The sequence below is a fragment of the Microtus oregoni genome, unplaced genomic scaffold (assembly GCF_018167655.1).
Source record: "Microtus oregoni isolate MIOR12 unplaced genomic scaffold, Mior012 000036F_ref0000092, whole genome shotgun sequence".
NCBI lineage: Eukaryota > Metazoa > Chordata > Mammalia > Rodentia > Cricetidae > Microtus > Microtus oregoni.
Window position 1 is genome coordinate 12141932 of NW_024543095.1, and position 24994 is coordinate 12166925.

The 24994-nt window shown below is 42.1% G+C and overlaps 1 protein-coding gene across 12 annotated transcripts in view; it reads right to left on the reverse strand.

Moving 5' to 3' along the window:
- Window positions 1-24994, reverse strand: part of Slc8a1 (solute carrier family 8 member A1) — a 459309-nt gene that overhangs the window by 124624 nt on the left and 309691 nt on the right. For all 12 annotated transcript variants that reach the window (XM_041631004.1, XM_041631003.1, XM_041631001.1 and 9 more), the window contains 2 exons: window positions 24810-24909; window positions 6714-6989 (listed from right to left, as the gene is read on the reverse strand). In XM_041631004.1, the coding sequence (XP_041486938.1) occupies window positions 6714-6989; window positions 24810-24909 (376 nt within the window). The remainder of the gene's footprint in view (window positions 1-6713; window positions 6990-24809; window positions 24910-24994) is intronic.

The following is a 24994-nucleotide window of genomic DNA, read 5'->3' on the forward strand; positions in this document are numbered from 1 at the left end:
TGTGGTATTACTGCCCACTTTTCAGGCATGAGAACTCAGGCACAGAGAGCCAAGAAGTCTCCTCGAACCACACTGGGAATAACAGGACAGAGACCTGAACTGCAGCCCTAGTGTACCTCAGCACTGCAGAAAGAGTGCGGGGTGGACAGTCAGTAGAAAAAGTCCGAGGGTGCTATAATTCAAAAATAATATAAGCTTCTTCCAAAATAAGAGCTTTCGTTTGGAAATTTTTCTACATACAAACTGAAAAAAAGTTCAAAAAACATCTAGACTTGTGTTTCATGTCTTAACACCTCCAACGGGAGATAATTCCTACATGACTTATTTCAAAGGATAAAGAATAGTAAGAACACCAAAGGATACAGAAAACCTTACAGTTCCAGAGGCCGAGAGGCAGCCTAGAATACTCAGGCTTTAAAATTTTCTGGTCTGAAGTGAACAGCTGGCAAAGCAAGCTCAAGGAGGCAGCCGGCAAGCCATCAGGTACAGACCAGTTGATACAATGCAGAAAGACCAAGGCTAGACTTTGGGGATAGGGAGCAAAAATTCTTGTAACTACTCAATCCCTAAGAGGTTTCTGTGTAACATCAGAAGAATGATTTCTTCTATCTGAATCCAATGTAAAGAAGAGGTAAAGGAAAGCCTATATCTAGAATCCAGAGTACAAAGCAGAGGGTCTTGGCCCCACAGACAGGATTTATCCCAGAAAATTACTGTGAGTGAAAATAAAGGCCCAACCAGAGGAGGCCTTTCATTTTCAACAGGCTGATTTCCGAGTGCTTATTCTCATGTTTGCTCCTTGAATCTTGAGCTTTCTTTCCCACAGAAACAGTGGGGTGTGATAGTTTTGGACTAGGGGAGATAACATAGTATACCTAAAAACTTAAAAGTACTGGCCTGAGTTCAGGGTCTTAGGAACAAGAATCATAGAAGAGAATAGAAGAAGCAGAGGCAAAGGTTTGTCTTGTTCAACACAGTTCCCAAGATACACAAAAGTTTGATGAGAAAAAAATGTTTCTCCTTTGAGGTCCTCTGTGCCTTTGGCTTCCCTTTACTCCATGTACAGCAATGGCCTTCTCAGATCTGCCTTATTCCTCAGGAACCAGTCAGGCTTTGAAAATAACCTTTATTTGTCTTCCCCAATAATCAGAAATGCTTAGCAGTCTCTAGAGTGCTTTAGGAAGAGTCAGATTGAGACCATTAACGCTAATGGGTAAAAGACTGGTTTGCCCATTCGTGTGTGTGTGTGTGTGTGTGTGTGTGTGTGGTGTGATACTGAAACACACATCATCAGGGTATGGTAGAAGTAACTGGGTGTTTTTTTTTTTGATTGTGTGAAGGTTACAGTTGGTAGAGTTAGATAATAATAATATTCAAAAACAAAACCAAGAGGCCAGTGCGATGCATTAGTAGGTAAATGTGTGAATGAAACCACCAAGATTGATGACCTAAGATCCATCCCTGGGACTCACATCATGAAAGGAGAAAACAGACTCCCACAAGTTGTGCACGCACACACGCACACACACACATGCGTACTCAGAGAGAGAGACAGAGAGGAGATAGAATAAATAACTTAATGTAAGAAAAATGACTTTGAGCTTTATGAAGTAGTAAAACTGTACAGAAAAGAAACTATGAGAATACAAAACATTGTGTGATCTGCTTGACACTTGGAAGGTGCCACTTAAGGTCACACACAACTGTAGATGAGCAGACAGTTTTGTGCACATGAAGAGGGAGATTGTTTTATGCCGTCAGGAAAACCCTGAGAAAGCAATTGATTCAGCTGTGGAGAACAGAAGCAGGGTGGTAAGCCCAAAGAACAGTGGGCAAAGAGAACAGAGGGGAGTGTCATGGGATGGCCAGATGATGTCAGTCTGCAAGGGAGACTGAAGCCTCTGAGGGTGATAGTGAGTGAGAAAAGGAGCCACCTGGAGACCATAAGCAGAACTTTTGTCTGATTGCTTCTTCAGAAGATCTCCAGTGGAAGCAGAGAAACAGGAGACACTTGTAGGGTCCACATAAAGAACAGTTGTAAGATGGAAGGGGGGCAGTTATGTGAATCTGTTAATTACACGTTATATGGAAGGCATGCTGGAGCTGAAGATGAAGGAAAAATAGGAATCAAGGCCTCCTGGGTAAATGATGATATTGTTTTTCTGGTCAAGTCTGGAGAGAACAGGTTTGGCTGAAGGACTAAAGTCACTGGGCTGCTGAAATTGCCACTTCTGTTGAGACATGGCAATGGAGTTGCAAATCACACATCACCCATCGGACATGGAAGCAGGGAAGGTAAATCCTATGTACCCCAGCATGGGAATGCAGGGGCTGCTGCTCTATAGCTATCAGGCAAGGACTGGTATATAGACTGGTATATAGATGCTGTGTATGTCATGAAACTGTCCCCAGGGAATTGTGAGAAGAGAAGGGACAAGGCTGAGGACCAAGCTGTGGCTCACTCCATCTGTTCAAGATTAGAAGAGTCTGTCTGGAAGCTTCTTCCTTCATCTAGGACAGTGACTTAGAAAAGGGGCCTTGCTCAGAACTTCTACAACTTACAAACACTTTCAGTATCATAAACACTTTCAGTAATGTAGCAGGATACAAGATTAACTCAAAAAATCAGTAGCCTTCCTTTAAACAGATGATAAATGGGCTGAGAAAAAAATCAGAGAAACATCGCCCTTTACAAAAGCCCCCAAATAGCATAAAATATCTTGGAGTAACTCAAACCAAACAGTGGAATACCTGTATGACAAGAACTTTAAATCTTTGAAGAAAGAAATTGAAGAAGACACCATAAAGCAGAAAGATCTCCCATGCTCTTGGGTAGGCAGAATTATATAGTAAAAATGGCAATCTTACCAAAAGCAATCTACAGATTCAATGCAATGTCATCAAAATTCCAGCAAAATTCTTCACAGACCTTGAAAGAATGGTACTCAACTTCATATGGAAAAGCAAAAGGCTCAGGATAGCCAAAACAGTCCTACACAATAATGGAACTTCTGGAGGCATCACAATCCCTGACTTCAAATTCCCCTTAGAGCTGCAGTACTGAAAACAGCCTGGTATTGTCATAAAAACAGACAGGAAGACCATGGAACTGATTTGAAGACTCAGATATTAATCCACATATTTATGAACACTGATTTTTGACAAAGAAGCAAAAAATATAAAATGGAAAAAAGAAAGCATATTTAACAAAGGGTGTTGGCATAACTGGATGTCAACATGTAGAAGATTGCAAATAGATTCATATCTATTGCCATGCACAAAACTCAAGTCCAAAAGAATCAAAGACCTCAACATAAAGCCAACCACACTGAACTTCATAGAAGAGAAAGTGAGAAGTACACTTGAATGCATTGGCACAGGGAACCACTTCCTAAATAGAACCCCAGCAGCACAGACACTGAGAGAAACAATTAATAAATGGGACCTCCTAAAACTGAAAAGCCTCTGTAAAGCAAAGGACACGGTCAACAAGACAAAACGGCAGTCTACAGAGTGAGAAAAGATCTTCACTAACCCCACATCAGACAGAGCTCTGACCTCCAAAATATACAAAGAACTAAAAAAAAAAATGGTCATCAAAAGAACAAAGAATTCAATAAAAAATGGAGTACAGATCTAAACAGAGAACTCTCAATAGAGGAATCTAAAATGGCTGAAAAACACATGAGGAAATGCTCAACATCCTTAGCCATCAAAGGAATGCAAATCAAAACAACTCTGAGATTCCATCCTACACCTGTAAGAATGGCTAAGATCGAAAATACTGATGACATCTTATGTTGGAGAGGATGTGGGTTAAAGGTAATACTCCTTCATTTCTGGTGTGAGTGCAAGCTGTTACAGCCCCTTTGGATATCAATATGGTGATTTCTCAGAAAATTAGGAAACAACCTTCCTCAAAATCCAGCAATATCACTTTTGGGTATATACTCAAAGGATGCTCAATCATACCACAAGGACATGTGCTCAACTATGTTCATAGCAGCATCATTTGTCATAGTCAGAAATTGGAAACAACCTAAATGCTCCTCAACCAAAGAATGGATAGGGAAAATGTGGTACATTTTCATAGTGGAGTACTACACAGCAGAAAAAAATAATGACATCTTGAAATTTGCAGGCAAATGGATGGATCTAGAAAACATAATATTGAGTGAGGTAACCCAGACCCATAAAGACAAATATCATATGTACTCACTCATAAATGCTTTTTAGACATAAAGCAAAGAAATCACAATCCCAGAGAATCTAGACAATAACGAGGACCCTAAGAGAGATATACATGGATCTAATTTCCATAGGAAGTAGAAAAAGACAAGATATCCTGAGTAAATTGGGAACATGGGGACCTTGGGAGAGGATTGACGGGGAGGGGAGATAAAGGGAGGGGAGCAGATAATACTGTAGAGCTCAATAAAATTAATAAAAAGAGAAAAACCTGAAAAGAGGCCTTTCTCTGCTGCCAGGTGTAGCTTTCAAGCACTAGGAAGCATGAGAACTCTTATGAATAGCTCACCTCCTCCCCTGCCCCGCCAGCACAGTAATGAGCTCTTGGCACTTGCTAGTGTGATGAGAGAAAAGTCCATTCATCCTCAACGCCACAAACTTTCCCCCATGTATTTGGAACAATACTGATGAAGGAGGGTCATCTTTCTATCTGTTGTTTTTTTGGTTAAGTAATAAAGAAACTGCTTGGTCTCTGATAGGACAGAAAATTAGGTAGGCGGAGTAGACAGAACAAAATGCTGGGAGAAAGAAGCTGAGTCGAGGAGTCGCCATGATTCTCCCACTCCAGACAGACGCAAGTTAAGATCTTCCCTGGTAAGCCACCTCGTGGGCTACACAGATTATTAGAAATGGGTTAGATCAATATGTAAGAGCTAGCCAATAAGAGGCTGGAACTAATGGGCCAGGCAGCGTTTAAAAGAATACAGTTTCCGTGTAATTTTTTCGGGTATAAAGCTAGCCGTGTGGGAGGCTGGGAGCTCGGGTGCCAGGAATGTAGCCCTCCGCCCTTATTACAACACAATACGGTAAACAATACTTTCAAGGAGGCATATGGGCATTCAATCCTGCCCCAGGGATAGAAGATAGCATGGGGAAGTTTTCAGTTGTGATATGGCCATCACAGAGTCTAAGTATCAGAGTCTTTGGTAGAATGAGACAACAATTCATCAGACAATAGGCAGTAACCCTCCAGCTTTAGAAGTGTCAAGACATCAGCTGGGTCTATGGTCAGTGCTGACTAAGAGCAGGTTGACATGGAGAACATTCATTTTACTTTTGTCTTAATTTTTTCCGCTTCTAGCAATCAAGTGTTGTGTTCCAGAAACAATAGCATCATTTCCCCCCTTTTTGGTGTCTGGGATACAATAAAACAGATGAAAGAATCAATGTGATGAATACAGTCAAATGGTATAGTCATTAAGTATCATTAATTACATAGCTTTTGGGGATAAGGGGATTCCATATACACACACATGCACACACACAAATATACATGCACACATACAAATATACATATATATACACACACACATATGTGTGTGTGCGTGTGTGTGTGCATGTATGTGTGTGTATGTATAGACATACACACATATATTCTGAAAATTCATATGAATATCTTATTTAGGAAATATGATGTACAGCTAATATTGTAATAAATCATAGGCAATTTAATCATACTATAGCAAAGAAGGCTGCATCCCAATGGGAAGAATTTCTGGCAGAGCAGAAAAACCATTACAACAACTAATGGTTTTGTTGTATTCTTTTAATAATGAGTCAATTGCTGTGGTCCATTTTTCTTTTTCCTTTTGGTATGAAGTGTGGTTGAAGTTTATCAAAGCCACAGGTAAGCCAGCAGTGCTATGGTCCCTTCTTGCTTTTGACTGGTGGCTGGTCTCAGAACTGAGTTAGTCTGTCATGTGACTGAGCCCATGATCAAAGGGCAGTCTCAAGCCCCATGCCTTATGCCAACAGGATGGGGAATTTGAGAAGGAAGGGGAAAAACCTGGCATATGAGAAGAGAGGGCTGGAGTTTCCACAATCAGGAAACTAAAAACAACAGCAACAGCACAACATTGTCTTATTCCTATACCCAAAGAGCTGAGCATTGCTCCAGCCCTCTCAGAGAACCTTCCTGTCATAGATGGAGATTAAAAAAGTGATTTAAGACTGGACAATGCGAAGTGAGCGAGTGAGTGAGTGAGAGACTTTTGAACACTCAGCACTAAATTCATCAAATCCTTCTTTTCAAGGTGCAGGTATCTATGTGGAAGAGAAGGTAGAAAGATTATAAGAGCCAGAGGTGGTAGGTGATGCCAAAGAAAAGGGTCTCCCAGACAGAACAGGACTGATACACAGGTGAACTCATGGAGACTGTGCCAGCACACACAAGACCTGCACAGGTTCCAACCAGACAAAATTCCAGCACTGAGGAAGGGGAAGGTGACACACAGCTCCAACCCTATCCAGGAACTTATTTGGAACTGATACCTGCTGGGAAATGAAAAACCAGGTTTTTTTTCCAGAGGAGTGTCACTGGGTATATCATCCACACGCCAGGTCATGCCCCATGCCCACGAATAGCTGGCCAACGTGAAATGAACTCAAAGGTGTGTGTGTGTGTGTGTGTGTGTGTGTGTGTGTATGTGTTTTAGTTTTGGGGAGTTCCACAAATCATCCTTTACCTGGCACTGAGGTTCCGAGAGCGACAAACACAACTGCAGTCACGGAGTCTTTCAGTCCAATGGTGCAGCCAAAGTGGGAAGCCAGATCTCCGATGAAGGCTGTCAGGAGGCCAATCATGAGGATGGAGACGATGAAGCAGGCCCAGCCATTCCAGTATTCTGTAGGGGGCACGAAGGCAAACAGAACCTTCCAGAATACTGTGAGAAAGTGCATCACGTAATCAAAACAGGAGGGCAGCTTCTCTTCCCCACATTCATCGTCATCGTCATCTTCCCCTAGAAAAGAAAATAAAGCAAAATATATTTCATTAAGACCCAGCTTCTAGGAATTTCTTCCATTTTCTTCATCTCCTTCTAGACGGTTGTCACGCTCCTCTGAGCGACAGGAGGCCATCAGAGGTCACTGAAGCTTAGGGCTTTCTAAAAGTCAGCCATCATGAAGCAATTATTGGTAGTGGTATTCCGAAACCATTTCCCTGTGGCTAGGTTGTCAAGGGTAAAAGCTCACACAATCAATACAACCTCCATGCCGTTCACATTACCTCCCAGTAGGATTTGCCTTTGGGACAATGAAAAAGATTTCTTGCCAACATGGAAAGCTGAAAGAGAAGGCTTTCTGGAAGTTTGGACAAAGTTCTACGAGGGTTCTTCGCTTTGAGCTTAAAGTCTAATTGAAGATTGATAGTCGCGTGACTTCTATGGTGTGGCATTCAGTCAAGGCTCCCAAGTACAGCTCTGGGACCTTTCTTCCACTCTAGATTCACCTCCTTTAATTATTTCCAACCCTGTCTTAGCCTATTAGTATTATTGGCATTTTGAAACCATCGTCACATTCTCTGGCTTCAGAGCTAAGAGTGTGCCTCATATTCTTACCCCTCCATTGTTCCCCTCCACCCATCAGTTAAAATGCCTCTCACCCCTCTTCTGGCTGCCATGGTTCTACATACTCAGAACTTTGGATGAACAGTTCTTGGTGAGTTCACTGAGCAATGGCACTTTGGAATGTACTAGAAATGCAAATTCTCAACTCATTGAATGTGACAAAAAAATGTGGGTTTGAATAAACCCTCCTTGTGAATTGACTACTTTGAAAGTTGCTGCCTTATCTAAAATTAGGCCTGTTCTGTGTCCTCTCTTCTCCATTTGACGTGAGCCCTTTATACATTTTGTCTCTCTAGTATTTGGTTATCATTTCCATCACTTAGATAACTATTTCGTATCCCTGGCATTTGGTACAATCTCCATCACTTAGATGACTAAGCAGCTGCCAACTGAAGGGATGAGTACATGAATTTCTACTGATTTTACATCACTATGAAATTATATAATATATGTGTGTAAATTACAAGTACACCAGTTAAATCATATTTGAACGCACATATAAGTGCAGGAGGCTTGCTAGTTAAAAGGGCCAGGAAGTTAATAACAACACCATAAGAAATAGTTCATATAGGTGGCATAAGATTAGTGTAAATATAATACATATTAAGTAAAAATAACCCCTATTCATGTGTTTTCAAATTATGATAGTCAGTGTCACTTTTCTCAGAGTGATAAAAAATTAATGTTCATGGATTTGGGGACAATTTTTTTTAAAAGAAGCTTCTCTTGACTATTTTGTTTACTTTCTCCAGCATCACCCGGAATTAACTTTACTTTGTTCTAATTAATGTGGTTGACAGCAGGTGGGGCTGGCGGCTCTCTAGCCGATTGTATGGTACAAGAATGCCAACACCAAGCAAACGCCTGTACTCTTTGTGACATAGTACAGGGTAAAGCCATCTAGGACAAAAAAGTGTGGGAATCCCCCTTAAACACATTCCAGCTTGGAGCAGAGAGTGGGTATCACAAAACTTGGAAAGCCAGATAGCTTGGGTTTCTCCTGACCATACAGGATTAGCAAGAAAGTGATGAACCGCTCTCCCATGAGCACATGGCTACAGTTATTACCTTGTCTTTGAGGCTTTGGGAGGTAGCCAATAAACAAACTGTTAGGAGAATGCACCCATAAATGTACAGAATCACCTTTGGGGAATGCACAGGAGAAGAACTTGAGTCTAGTGGATTGACAGAAAATTCTAGGAGTGAGAAAGCATTGTTGATCTCCCAGGTTCATACTGTAGGAGTGAGAACATGTTTTTAGTAGCCTCTTCTGAAAACACAAACTGCTTTTTAAATAAAAGCATCTGAAATGGGTTACACTCACCTCCTCCCTCCCAATCAATGCTTCAAAGCCCTAACCCCCCATCCCTAGAATGCAATCTTATTGAGAGATAATGCCTTTGATCAGCAATGTGAGACAATGTGTCAGAAAGACATTGAGTCTGGGTATGGGGGCACAGTCCGGATGCTCACCCTTTGAGAGGCAGAGGCAGGAGTCAGAATTTGAGGACACCTGAGCTACACAGTGAGACCTTATTGCAAGTACATGTACATGTGCAAGCCAAGGGACTGATTGGGAGAACCAAACCGACTCACACCTTGATGCACAGAGAATCAATTTCTTCTGTTTAAGCATCAATTTGTGGCAGTTCATTATGGCAGCTTTGGTCAACCAACAGCAGCTCATTGGAATCCTCCTATTGTCACCTCTTGAAGTTGGGGTACATATATCAGACATCACACTGTAGCCACAACTATGCACAAATGCTGCACGTCACTTACAAACAAACACTGCCCATGCATTTAGGAAATTTCCCTGCTTCTTTACTTCTTTATCCTTTTGCCTATTCTTTATCCACTTCTCTTTACCCTGATTTTGCTCCAGATAAAACTGTGAAAGCTTCAATTTTTATAGTTAATCTTAAGGTGTGAGGGAGACAAGAGCCATGTTAGTTTTGTGCCTGACTTGTCCTTCCCACTTTCTATAAGCATGTCCACCTGTAAGTTCTGCAAAAGCACCACAATTTCTGGTTATATTTCTTTTGTGTCAGACCGTTCTCTTAACTTCCATATATTAGGGCACTTATAATTTCTCAGGATATATGACGAAAATGTTTTGTTAACACTGAGTTTCTATCAGTCATCCACAGAAGCAAAGAACATTCTGCCTCTGCAAAGTCATTTATTTTGGGAATGATTAAGTCTCAAAGTTTAAAGAAGAACCAGAAAGCAAAGAATGAAACTTCTCAAAAGAAATGACACATGTAAATCCGGAGTAGATATTATTTTTATTTTGAAAGTGGAAATAATAACACCTTTCCCTGGAGGGCTGTTCAGGGGAAGAATTAGACAAATTGTACCAGATTCCTGAGGATGCTTCAAGCTAATGATTATCACGTTGCATATTATTATATCCTTCTACTCCGGCCTACAGCTGTGTTTTCCCCATCATTATTTCATTGCGCAGTTAACATGCTGTTTCCTAAAAATTTTAAAACAAAATAGCATAAAGCACAGGGTGTAGTGGTGCACTCCTTTAATCTCAGGAAGCAGAGGCAGGTGGATCTCTGTGATTTTGAGGCCTACCTGGAGCTATGTAAACAAGACACTATCTCAAAAACCAAAACCAAAGCATAAAGTATGTACATGTGTGTGTGTATGTATGTATGTATGTGTGTGTGTGTGTGTATGAGAGAGAGAGAGAGAGAAAGAGAGAGAAAGGGAAAGAGAGAGCGAAAGGGAAAGAGAGAGAGAAAGGAAACGAGAGAGAGAAAGGGAACGAGAGAGAGAAAGGGAAAGAGAGAATATTCCCTAGCCTTTCAGTATTACAGAGAATCTTAAATATTGTCATGTTTAAACCTGTTTGAAAATCATCATGTATCTTACAACGTTTTAAAGTAGAACTGTGTCTTCATTCTTTTTTCCCTGGGATCTCACTGAACTTTATATACTTGAAGGATTACCTGACAAGTCACGTAATGATTAAAAATGACCACTGGCCTCCATGCATGCTGCACGATTATCCTGTCTTGGGGAAGGACAAGCGAGTATTAAGGGTGTCCATCACCAGCTGGACTATCCTTAAGAGTCTTTTTCTCACGAAGAGCAATGGAGCATTAGCCCTCTCCTCGATAACTTGGGAGCATCTTTTATTTCACAGCAGAAAGGACAGCCATATGCTGGTTCTGTAGCCTGTCAGCGCAGGATTGCCTGGGGCTGCACATCCCTTCACATCCCTCCTCTGGGCATGCATGGAGATAGACAAGTTGGGGGGGTTGCTTTTATAAGCTCTCAGTTAAATCCCTCTTATCGCAGAATCCTTCTTTTCAGCTTTATAGATTCCACTAATGGAAAGATAAACAATCTGTGTCCCATTAATCCCTCCTGGAGCCTTAGAAGAAATGGCTTCCCTGATACACGTTGGTTTCCATAAATATAGCCATAAAAATAGCCAAATTATTAAATGTGCAGGTAGTGGAGACGGCTTAACTTCAACTATTGATGTATTAACAAGACATTGATCACTTCCCTGGAGCACAGAACAAGGGTATCATCGGCTCAGTGGAGCATGGGAGCTGGGCACGAGGCTTGCCACCAGCTGATACCTTATCTTCTATGGTAAACACATGTTTTTCGACATCCCTCCATAGACATGGGCCTCAAGGAGTGTGCTGGGAACCAGAAAAAGAAGCCACTGGGATGAGCTACACTTGAGTCAGAAATACTGCAGACCAATTTCTGTTTCTTGGGAAGACACTTGTATTTCCCAGGCTCAGATCCATGTCTGTCAAATGAGTTTGCTAACTGCCACATCACAGTGCTGCTTTGAAAACTGAGAGAGGAAAAATCTGGGTCCTCGGTAAAAGCATGGGTCCTTCACAGACCTGTGCTATAGCCCAGAAATGTTGTTTGCTGACCGGAAGGCAATAAATCAATCCAGCCTCAGCAGTCTGATGTCAATGATCTATGTACAGCTCAAGCGAACCATCGTCACCACTATTTCCTGAAACTGATTTTTTTTTAAAGAGAGGGTAGGGCAGAGGGATATGAGGAGGTGCCTAGCTAGAGACAGATACCGAGCCAAAAACAAAGTCTTTTCCCATACTGACCTTATATTGACATTACAGTAACACTTTAAGGTGGGCATCGTTATTCTTGTCCTATATAGGAAGAGTCTCAAACTTGCGGGGAGGAGGCAGATATCTTTAATAAATAAATAAATTAATTAAAAAAAAAGAACTGACTTTGGCTTGGCCAACCAGGTTTGTCTTTCTTCTCTTGATAAACATGATCTTAGGGAAAATATTCCAAGCCCCTTGGTCTCTGTATCTGTGTCTGAGATGGAGAATGCAAGACATTTCTCATAAGTGGACTGAAGCAATTTGACTCAATAAAATCTTTTTCTTTTTTTTTTTAAAAAATTGTATTTTACAATAATTGTTTAGTTGGTAAGTTGGGTAAGTAACTAAGTTGTGATTTGATCTAACTGCCTGAGGAAGCATATTCCTACATGATGCCCTAATGAAACAACTAGGTTCAGCATCAATCACCTATTGATTCTACCCTTTCATTGCCCTGTGCTAGCTATATACAATGCTGTGCCTTCTATGAATATGAAAATATTGGCCCACACAATCAATAACATTTGAATTCTAGTATTTTCAGACATCATTTTTATTTACTGAGTCAGGTGTATGCTGTTCTTTATATCTTTGTGGACCATGCACACAGGGAAATAAGCAAGGAAGCGATCATAGTGTGACCATTTTGGAATCTCTGCTTTGGAAAATGTCAGGTTCTTATTCCCATTTCTAGTGGACAAAGGTCAGCTTTCCAGTTCAGAACATATTGACCTTCATCTAACTCCCCATTCTAGAACCCAGGAAACCGCTTGAAGGGCCGTACGTGTATATGTAAATCAGTCTGGGAGACACAGATGGCCTGAGTTTGTGTCTGATTGTTCTAGTCCTTCACAGGTATACAGAGAGCTCTCTACTCCACCATACCAGAATCTTTCCTTCTTTTACAGCTTAACATACAGATTCAAACTAGGTGATCCTATTCCATTCTATTTTGATTTCGCATTGCCTGCAAGGTTTAGACCTTTGAAGTGGAAATCTTGAAATGGAAAAGGCAAAAGAAAACATAGCCATCAGTTCATCAGTTAATTCACCCTTTCTCTTCTACAGAGAGGGAGAACAGCTACAACAGCAGCAGCAATACCCACAGCAGCAATAGCAACAACAGTAACAACAACAGCAATAACAGGAACATCAACAACATCAATAATAACAACAATAGCAACAATAAAAACAACAACAGCAGTAGCAGCAACAACAGCAGCAGCAACAGCAAGAAGAGCCACAGCAGCAATAGCAACAACAATACTAATAACAATAACAGGAACATCAGCAACAACAGCAGTAACAGCTTTAACAATAAAAACAACAGAAGCAACAGCAACATCAGCAGCAACAGTAACAGCAACCCAAGATTCAGCAAGCCAAGCTTTATTTCCTTAATCGTGTGTACCTGTGTATATCTGTATGTCTAGTACATAAAGCTTGAGTTAAGTTCAGTAGCATTTTACTGTCTTGTTCTTGCTATGATTTAATTTTCTTTTTCTTTACCCTTTTATATACTTTTAAGCTATTTTTTTATTAAGAATAATCCTGATTTTCTGGTCTTATGGTTTCTATGTATCACAAGTTCAGTGACCCCTCCCTAAAGATTCACCCCTTGCTCTGGCTCTGGATCTGGACACTGACCACCATTCTCTTTAGCTTGCTCAGTGAGAACACAACTACATACTCTTGCAGCTAAAGGAGATGTTAAAGTTTTCTCCTAAGGAAACTTAGAAAGACACTTTCTTGTCAGAGAGAGGTCTTAAGAGTCAGTTTGCATCTTTTCAGATGTGTGAGCTGCTCAAGCACAGGAGAAACTGGAGCCATTTGCTTCTGTCATCTGAAACGAGTGGGCATTCTGGGAAACTGAACTTCAAGTTGGCCAGATTCAACCGGCTCCTTCATGTGGCTTCTTCTATAATAACCACTTTTTTAAGATGTCCACCAGTGTCAAACTTGAGAGAGTCAGCTATACCAGAGGACTCACAACTTCACAGTCGGAATTTGGTGGTTCTGGTAGGCAGCTCAGGCTGACCTCCAGGAAGACGATGTATATTTTCCTTACTGCCCGAGCCCTATGAAGCCAAAGGTCTGAGAGGGACTCAGGTGTTACAACTGAATGGTCTCTCTCTCTCTCTCTCTCTCTCTCTCTTTCTCTCTCTCTTTCTCTTTTTCACTAGCTGATGGTACTGAAATTAGCATGGAGACCCTGGTCTTGGAATCTGAGGTTACTGGACACTGGCACGCACAATAATTTCCGGGCCTCTTCTGGGATACAGTTCTCTCCAGTTTGCATCCTCCTTCTTTCAACGAATGCTCTGGATCCCAATATCATTGTTCGTCAAATCTGAGTTGGAGATTTCTATAGCTTGGACGACTGGCCTGATCGTGGGTGGAGAAGATGCTATGTAGGCCCTCCTGATAAATTTCACCAGTTATTTCCAGGCCACAGGCAGCTGTGGGGCATTCTTCTCTACAGGACCGGTGCTTATTCTTAGGGAGTCAAGGGTCAGGTGACCTGTAACAATATTAGAAAGGGACTCCAAAAGAACCTCACCCTCAGTGTGTGAGCCTTAACCTTGTTTGAGACAAATGAGCCCCTGGGAGAGGCCTTCCATGGACATCAGCCTGAGGTTTTTCCAGCTCTTATTAGGACGGTTGACACCAATGAAGAAACACGTCATGTGCCACATTTTGACAGCCTGTAGCCACTGTCAAAATGAAAAACGGATCCACTAAGATGCTCCAGGTCTCTGTACGTCAGATTATTAACACAATGAAACTCTTAGGAGGACAACACTGGCTGCTTGAGTTTTGGCGTCCCCTTACCCCACTTCTCCTACACAATAACATCTTGGCATGTTCTGTTATGAGTGTTATTGCCTCTAGCTCCTATCCCTACTATATCAGAGCAAGAATCTTGAAATTCGATGTTCTCAAATAATCTATGAATTGCAGGATAGAAAGAATTCCAGGTTCCAGCAATAGAAACCCATTTCCTGCAGGCTTCAGTAACCTAAGAAACAAACCTTTGGTAGGTAGGACCTACACAGAGCAAATGCACACATCGCCTACTACTGTGGATGGTCTTGTTTTGGCGGGTACACCAGGTTCTAAGACTGACCTGGGGGTCCTGTTAGCACTTTTTGAATATTAGCAGGAGTGTCTAAATTAGCCTTCTAGAGAGAGGGAGGTTGAGATTGGAGGTGCTGTTGGGGCAGACATGACCCTGTTGTTGTCAACAAACATTGATGTTACATCCCAGGCAAATGATCAAATTTACATGAACGGTAGGTAAGTACCCAAGCCTCCCCTCAGACAGGGGAGCATGAAGGACACCCAGGGCCCCTAAGATGTGGCTGTAGTGAAGCTGTGGTACCCGCTCCCTCCTGGGACACTTGCTTCCGTGCATACGGTAAATGCACAAACGTCACCCTTTACATTCCCGGGAGCCTAATAAGGCCATATTAACGAAAAAAAAATCAATGCTCTAAAGATGCAGGTGACTTGCTTACAAGCTCTAAGATTCATTCTGCTTCCTCATTTCCGTGACTACGAGATCCATTGTGTCCACAGGGGAAACTAATCTCTTTGTGCAGCAAACATTCATTCAGGTACAATCTAATCTCATCAGTTTTGTTTTGGGGAAGGTATAATTGAGAAATATCTGTCTTCTTTAAGTCCTTGAGTGATTTATAAAATGCTGAATTAGTCTTTGGGAGAATGGCTGGCTCCACTTTATTCTTGCTATGAGGTTAATGGTTTATTTATTGGTGACCAAAAATCTCTTTTATTTAGGTTCAAACATCTTTCTTTCTGGTCACCAAGAAGGAAGAACTCCTGTCCTTCGGTGGTGACAAAAACCTTCCTTGGACCATTTTCCTGATCCCAGGGCCACCTGGATGGACTGTTCTGGTCTTGACGTCACACGAGTCTATTGCTGACAAAGTGGTATTGTGAGTGAGTACCAAAGATTCTAATCCTGGCCTTGGTTTACACAATACAAAGTGATTGCAATTGCTCAGGGCATCTTTCATCTGCATGCTCCTACCTCCTTCTCCCCAGTTGTCATTGTCAGTGAGATCTCCATAAATAGGGCCTGCCACTGAAAACAAGGCTCTGTCCATGATTAACATGGGCACGTCACAGAGTCCTTTTGTACCCTCATTTCCTCCTTTGCATAAATGGGTAATAGGTACAACTAGCTATTTCTTTTGTGATGAGACTTTTAAAAATGCAAATGTGTGGGTTTTTTTTTTGTGTGTGTGTGTGTGTGTCAGAGAGAGAGAGAGAGAGAGAGAGAGAGAGAGAGAGAGAGAGAGAGAGAGAACCTGGCTAGTTGAGAAAAAGCCCCTAAGGTGAGGTGTTCTGTGAGCTCAAAAAGAAAAAAACAATAACCATGTAAAGAGGAAAGACATTGCATGCAGAGGCGAAGTATGTGTCTGTTCATTGAGTTAGAAACGGCTTATAGGCTTGGAACTCTGGGAGGCACAAGCCAGATAAGATGGAAAGAGGGCTTATAGCTTCAGATTCAGAATCTTAGGCTCAGGGTAAGAATCCAATATCCATGTCCCCATGTTGTCGAGTGGGCTCAGTGGTGCTGCACAGGAGCAGTGGGGACAGAAAACAGCTAGCCACCAAAGCATCGTCTTTCACTGATGATCCATGCTGCTATCACTTTGGGCCAGGAAAGTTCCAGTCTTTGAGTCCCACAGATAGAATGTCTGCCTGACTGGTGAAGCCGGCATCCCACATTTCCAACAGGAAAAGGAGAACACTGCTGTATGAGGGTAGCAAGAGCCTCGGGTCTGAAAGCTGCCTCTGTGCTGCCTGGGAGGAGTCTCTCAGTCTCTCTCTCTCTCTCTCTCTCTCTCTCTCTCTCTCTCTCTCTCCCTCTCTTTCTCTCTCTCTCTCTCTCTCTCTCTCTCTCTCTCTCTCTCTCTCTCTCTCCACCACCTTTATTAAATAGCAGAACACTGTTCTTTACCATGATTTGGACCCAAGATGTTTTCCAAGAAAAAAGATAAAACACTCAGCCAGAAATGATCAAAGACAAGGAAGGAAATATGTATGGGGTGGGGAGTGTGTATCAAAGTTGACTTAGGCAAGTGGCTTTTCATCATAGGATGACAAGAGCCTCATCAAGAGGGCACGCTGTGAACAGCAAGAATCAGTGCTGTAGGTTGCTGTGGTATGGGTCGCTGCTCTATATAGTGTGTGTGTGGGGGGGGGGGGGTCTGTGCGCATGCAGGAGGTATGTTTCTTATGTTTTACAGTTCTTCGGATAATACTGAAATGTGTCTTCCATGGAAACACTATACAAAGGCTCCCATCGAGGGATGGGAAGCGCCCCTGTGTCTTAGGCTCTGATGGATATGCAACAGCTAAATCTCTCTCCACATAGCAGTAGCCAGTGCCAACAAAAGAGCTGCTGGATCCAGAGATGGGGCATTGTTAGCAGAGCTGAGCCTCTCCAGACAAAAGCCGCATTAGAGACATGACTTCAGGCTCAGGAAGGAGAGTGCTGACTCATTCGGGAGCCCTTCAGTGCAGTCTTTTCCTCAAGATCTTTGTAATAGGCAATTTAAGAGAAAAACAGCTCAACAAGCCAATATTCTTTTCTGAAAAAAAAAATCAGCTAATACATATCCAGGGGCCAGAAAAATAATTGCTCTGCCTCCTGTCTTCTGTACTTGCACCACATGGTGGCTGGTCTGCCTGCCTTGTTCCAGAACAATGAGGGAAAGATACTGGAGTCTCCAATTTTGCCTGTTAGCGCTGACAGTTTTAAACTGATGGATATCATAAGGCTTCCATACTAGTACGACCTAGCGTATCTGCACAAAGAGTTTCTGGAAATTGCTGTCCTCAGTGTTCTCTCGCTCGTTCCTTCTACTTTTACTTTTTCTTGAGTAGGTTCCTAATCATCAGCTAAATAGCAAGAACATTCCACCAACAACAGCGACAGAAAGTGCGATTTTAAATATGAATTGTTTGCATATTCAATCTGTACACACACATTTTTTTCTGTTTACAAGTACATACGTGTGTACCTCTATGTGCCATGTGCATATGGATTTTTGTAAAATTATAGGATTGCAGATGTCTCAAAGTATTCTTGAAGTGCAGCATGTGTCTAAGAAATTGTATATATTATATTTGTGCATATATTAAACATATTTGCATCTACATTGTATATTTAATTTATATTATATTATATATTATTAAATATGCACAGATATATTTAATTTCCTAGATCTGAAGCCATAACATGCTTAGTACAAATAGTGCATCTAATGTCTGTGGTGACCTTTGATCAAATGTAACTACGTAATTTACTTAACACATGTTCAAAGGTAGATATTCCATCTTCATTAAGGTGTTATTTCAAATAACAGAACTATGTAAGTTGATTGCCTATGATGAATGATCCGTGGGGATTCCACCAATATTTCTGTTTCCTTCCTTCCTTCATTGTTTCTGTGTCTCAAAGACAACTCATAAGGCCGTGTGTTCTATCACGTCCATTCACGGCCCAGGAAAGCTAAAGGACTGACCTGGAGAAATGCAATGAGATTATGTGGCTCTTTGACTATTTAAACTCAAGGGATCAAAGATGCTTAGGGTTTCAAGCGCAAAAATTTAAGAATTAAGTAAGTTAAATGCAGCTTCTCTCACAAAGAATGTGTTCCAGCTACGTGCTGAGAGATGGGATCAGCACTGCTAACCACTCTTCACGTCCAGTAATTGTTACTCTATCAACACAAGGCTGGGGAAGCCTGAGAGGATTCCAGGCATGAAGAATCTGTCTCGAGACTGTCATAAGTCACAGGGAAAGGCCAAGAACTTATAGAAGAGGCTGGTCAGCGACTCTTCTCAGAGTTTAAACAATCAACCTTACATCTAGGATCAGACGTAACAGAGCCCCAAAGTCATGGAGTCACTTTGGAAACCTCCTGGGTTCCTTTGGATGGGAACAAACCAGGAGTCTCTGTGAAATCCAGAAACTGATCTGTCCTTTCCATTTTAAATAATTGATTTATTTTTATTTTATGTACATTGGTGTTTTGCCTACATGTATGTCTGCGTGAGGGTATCAGGTCCCCTGGAGCTAGAGTTACAGACAGTTGTGAGCTGCTATGTGGAACTGAACCTGGGTCCTCCGGAAGAGCAGTCAGTGCTCTTAACCACTGAGCTATCTCTCCAGTCTGATCTAGATTGTTTTGGAAGACTGACTTTTCATTCTAGCCGTTCAGTGCATTTGTTTTAGACTTGCACATTTTTTTCCCCCGAAACCCCAACTTCACAACCAAAAGACTTAGCCATTGCTAAACCTCCTTTTCTCGCCTCGCTTCACCTGACTTGCTACCAGTTAAGACGTGACTGAGGGAGCCACATAGGGCCAAGCTCAATGCTTGCTGGGTATAGACTTGCAAAGGTGAGGTGACACTCAGCAGCTAGGTCACCATGTGAGTCTCAGGATGTTCAGTCGCACTGCTCTAAGTGCGGCTGCGATGAGCGGAGGCAATGTATGTAGATCCTCGGACACACAGTCAACAGCCAGATAAGTGGGAATGCTCTTATTTAAGCAGAGTGAGTCTGCCTTTAATTTGCTGGCTCTTCACAGACTTCTTTTTTTTTAACAAAACAATTGTATCAACCCTATCTCATGAAACCGGTTCCTTTGATTTTAGACAGAGAATATTTAAGATTTATGATCTTTAAGATTTTATACAAAGGATATTTAAGAATCTTTGCAGTGTATGGGAAATAAGTAAGAATGATGCATCCTCGTTTCTATTTGCCACGCTGTCCCACGAAGGCTGTGTCAAACCTGAACAAGCAGGATCGTCTTTAACTACGTAGGCAGGATTTGAAGGGGACCCGGCACCAGCACGTGAGGTAATGAGAACGTCCTCCTGGTGTTATTTGGTGACAGGGGCTTCTGGGAAGCGATCTGATTAGACCGGACTGCCTGGAAATCCCTTGAAACTCATTTGAGGTTCCATTTTTATTATTTAGGACTTTTGGAGTGGGCCAGTCTTCAGGCTGGTAATTATTTAAGTCAGTTACTGTCGGGGGGCACTACTGAGTTGGTAGCTTTGGAAATTAAACACTGTTTTCATTGAGAACCTTCCCAATCCACCCAGCAAATCTATGGGCAAAAAACTGGGAAAGAGCAGCAACCCCTACACTGTGGCCAGTCTCCAGGTGCATTTGGCTATGTCCTGTTGTGATCCATCCACCGTGACCTGTCTTCAGGCTGGGCTCAGCAGCTACTTGAGCCAAACTGGGCTAGTATTGAGTGATCTCTCATATACAGTGAAGTTTCCACTGGCCTTAGAGAAAGACAGTTAGGGAACCAACACTTCTGCGTCTTTATCATCTCAGTTCTTTTCCTCTGAGCCTAACTCAGGCCTATCTGTCCTCATCCTTTCAATACTGGGAGCAGAGACATACAATGTATCATACTGTTCTGAATGTTTAATCTGGGCAGGGCAGGTGGGTAGGCAGGGCGTGTTTCTCCATAACAAAGCACAGTGTTACCAGGGAATACTGTTGGAATGGGATGGCCACTGGCTGAGTTCCTAGGTCTCGGTATGAGATGGCACCTTAGTGCTAACCTGGCCTTGCCCTCTCATGCCTCTACTGATGAGACTCAAAGTCAGAAAAATTATTTACTTGGTCAAGGTTATTTCCAGAAGTTGAACCAAGAAAGCAAGAAGGACTTTCTTTCTGGTCATTTTGAGAGCTCTCTCTTCTCTCTCATATTTATGTGTGTGTGCGTTGCTTTTCATTGTGAAAATGCCAATAGGTGCTATGTAAAATGCACAAAGATCATACTTAAAATTATTTCAGAAAACTTTTTACTCTGGGTTTTTAAAGTGAAATAAAGGCTAGTGGGATGCATTTCTTCTTTAGAAAGTCACAGATTATCAGGCACTTAAGGCGTGCATTTATTGTCTGCACATCTGCCCTTATGCACATGATCGATGGATCTATGTGTTACCATGTGCATATTTTTGTGTATACACACTCAGGCCTTAGGCCTTGCCCATGAGTTCATACTTCACAATGGAGATCTTCCTTAGCTGACCTGTTCCTCAGCACTGCCCCTCTCCAGTGTTCGTCTTGAGTTATAATATTTCTCTGATCTCAGTATTCTTGTATATAAAATGCCATGTTCAGTACTCCCATGAAATGGGAAGTCCAACCAAGGTTGAACTACCTATACCTGTAAAAATTATGGTGAGTTCATGGATTAGGCATGTTTTTCTCCCCTTTACACATGAGGGAACAAAGATGAGGGGAAGGTATGCATGCGTGATAATCTGCTGAGTCACCCAGAGTCACACACCTCCATCTGTGTGCATGGCTGGCCTTGCTGTGACTTCCCACACCCTTCCTTAGCCAGAGGCTAAAGTGACGAATAGCAAGATGGAGGCTGCGGAAATGAGAGCATCCTAGTGGGTTTTACCCAGCTTATGTTTGCCCTGTATGCTGATATTCCTGCTTCCCCTATATGACTGAGACTTGATTCTTAAGACCAACCTAAAAGTGCTTCTCTGGATGGGGGAGCATAAAGAAGAAAGAAGAATGGGGGTGGTGGAACGGAACTCAAGTTGGATAGGCAGTAAGTGCTAGCTTCATTGAGAAGTGCATGTGTGGACACATCCTAAAAGTACCTGGTGGGACTGGGCTTGCCTTGACATGATTTGTCAGCCATTCAACTGTGGCACATGACTGCTTCTGGTATTCTACCCAGAAAGCAACAGAAGGAGAATTGCTGGAACATGACTGTGTAATCCCTTCCTAATCTTCGGAATCTCTTGAGTCTTTCAGCTTTTCAAATACTCAACTGTCAGAACTTGGTGAGCAGATATATCATGGTCAGAGGAAGCCCAGATACTGCGCTGTGCAGTTCAGGCAGGTAGGAAACAACGTTATCAGCTAGTTACTTTGAAATGAGTTTTGAGATAGTTAATAAGAAGAGAGAGACAGAAAGAGAGAGAGAAGCCAAATTCCATTTACAAAATTATTACTTTTGTTTCACAAGACACATAGATTCAATTTTGCACAGAAAATTGCTTGGGAAGAAAAGACTCTCGGCAGAGCCCTTCAAAGACAATTTAATATTTTTAATAAGGAAAATCTTTCTGATTCTCAACTATTTAGCCATGAAATCTTAAAAATCCAATGAAAGTCTGCCTTCAATAAATGCTGCTTTACAAATTTTATTGTCTGTTTAACAACCTGAGAATATTAGCATTCCCAAGGCACTTAAATTCAGTTATAATTACAAACACTGCACTTTGAAAACTGTCTTTCGTGTAATTTAATGTAATTTAGTGCCTATACACTATTTGCTTATTTTTCAGATCTTCTTTAGCTCAAAATTGTAAATAAGGTCAATTAGCTCAGGAAAAAGGCAAGTTTCTAAACATTGTCTGTCTCTAAGAAGTCATTTATAAACATATACATGAATAAGACACATGCACACATATGCATAAAAAATCCATAAAGCTTGGGAGATTTTGCATGTCACTAATTAACTATTTTGAAAAGAACTGAAGGCGGGTGAGTTGTCACACACATGTAATACCTTGGAAGGATGCAAAGCTTCAGGCTACAGGATGAGTTCAAGGCTAGTGTGGGCAAGTTATTGAGACGCTGCCTCAAAATTTAAAAAAAGGCTAGGGACATAACTCGATGTGTTGTAGAGAGCTTGTCTAGCATATCTAACACCCTGTGTGCAATCTTCAGTAATACACACACACACACACACACACACACACAGTGCTGGAGTTAAGACTCATTATAGAATGGTGATAGCTTTGTCTCTTGAGACAGTCACTGGCACATGGTGGCTTTTCTCAGCAGACCACAGCTCAAGATCAGGACTGGGGAGATGGGTCAGCTGTAGAGGGCTGAGCGGGCAAGTGTGAGGATGGGAGTTCAATACACAGCACCCATATTAAAAGCTGGGAAAGGTGCTGTATGCTTGTAATACCAGCACCAGGGAGGCAGAGACAGATGCATCCCAGGGGCTTGCTAGCCAGATAGTCTAGCTGAATCAGTGAGCTCCAGGCCCAATGAGAGATCTTGCTTCAAAAAATAAGGTACAGAGTGATTAAGAAAGACATTAGGACATGGGCTATTGGCCTTCAAATGTGCACACATGTGCACACACACACACACACACAAACACACACACACACACAAACACACACACTCCCTTCTAGAGCCGAGCTGTGTCTCTGAACTATGTAGATTCTTCCATCTATACAGTAAGGACAACCAATGGACGTACTACATGGGAATCGGAAGGGATTTCTTCAGTGTCTACAACTGTAATTCCAGCACTCTTAATGAAGGAAGTATCAACATCTATATACTTGTTTTTCTTCATACCTAAGCTTCAAATGCATGGCTTTGGCCTTGTCCAAAATACTCCGCTTGTCACATAATCCCCCTCACATTTTGACACTGCACCGTGTCATTAGCTTAAAGCAGTCTTGAAGTAATTGGCACACTTGCTAAAAGCTACGAAAATATCTAAGAACACAAAGCCACTCTGTTGCTAGGAAAGCAAATTTGCCCTTAAATGGTCTTCTGATGGAATTATGGGGGTCACCTGCACACTCCCTGTCTCCCTCCGCACTCCCAGTTTCTCTAGCCAAAGCTTATGATCAGACACCCGTGAACTATGTGTCTTACTTGCTCTCTCCTACACTAGAAAAGTAAGTTCCTATATTAGACTTTTAGCAGTAGTATCTGTCTATTCCATTTGCCCCCATAAGAGCATCGACAGACACAGACAGACCAGGGGCTGGTAACCAGCACACAGCCATTACACAAATGTTTGTATATCCACAGCTAAAGAAGGCCTGGATTCTTCTGGACAAGCTTCAACATAGTGTTATGTGGTCTTTCATGTTGCAATCTGAGTACCTCAAAGCTCCATAACAATTTGGTCATTTTTGACACTTCCTACTACTGCGTCAGTGTTAGTGTCTGCTCAGTTCTTCTGGGCAGAGGGAAGTACGCTCCTGTCTCGGGTACTCATCTTGGATTTCTAGAAAAACATAAGCCACCCAAGGGGTGTTTCCATCTTCTTCTACTACTGCTGACATGAAAGATTTCAATCCACTCTCCCAATAGTATTCTACTGTTTAGTGCTCATACATTCCCACTGTATACTTGACTGCAAGAAACCACAGCATGGTGACGGCCAGCACTAGCAATAAACAACTACACTTTTTTAAAACCACTCTCTGTTCCCACAGCAGAAGGGAGATCCATCCAAGTGTAGTGTGGCAGTTGGAAAGAGTAGGCTGTGACAGAAGCTACGGCCTATCTGCTGGTGATGATGCTGTTGCCATATTTTACAGCTTAGGAATCACCCGCTCCTTCAAAACCCCTAGCTCTGTTGACTGGCTGCCGTGAGATAAGCCTATGGGGATTTGGGGGAAAGAACTAGTGTAAGTGGAGGAGAAGAGCTGAAAAAGGAGACAAAAAATGCAAACCAGTGTTGCTCTGATGAATGTAAGTGACTCCCTCTATGTCTGTACACAGGGAGAGTGGACAAGGCTTGGCAGCATAGGAAGGGTGGCACTCTTTCTTTATTTCTTATCCTCAGGTTCATTTTGCAGGATATTCCTAAAGAAAACGCCGTACTTTGCTTGTAGAGGAAGAACCGCAACATGCTTCAGTGTGCACCTCAGAGCCAATGCAAACTCTAAGATGTTCGATGCCTTAGGGGTGGACGCAAAATGATGGCACAAAGGTCTCAATGTCTTCCTTTTCTTCCCATGAACTTGCTCCTGTTTGACCTCCCCTTGGCCAATGTGTGCTGCTTTCAGGGATCCAGACAAATTCCCCATGGTTGGTTAAACGTCAAAATAAGACACAAATGGGTTTAAATTCATCCTGTCTACCCTCCAAAGGGAACTATAAACGGATACAGGTAAGGGATATTCTGATTTCTCTTCATTTTGCCACATGTGGTGTTTTGCCGGTGGCAAAACCGGAAAACTTAGTCGAGACTGGCCATTCCACCTCCTCACAGGGTACAGAGGGAGGCACTCACCTGCACTGACAGTGATCGCTTCGATGAACTGCTCCCTCCAGCTGTTTGTCCCTACCACAAGGGCCAGGTTCGTCTTCTTAATGAGTTTGTCCACAGTGCTCTAGAAGAGGCAAAGGGATAAAGACAATAACTTCTGGAGTTGTGAAGGCCTCAGGAAATCTAAAACCTTGTTTGGAAGCCTCAGG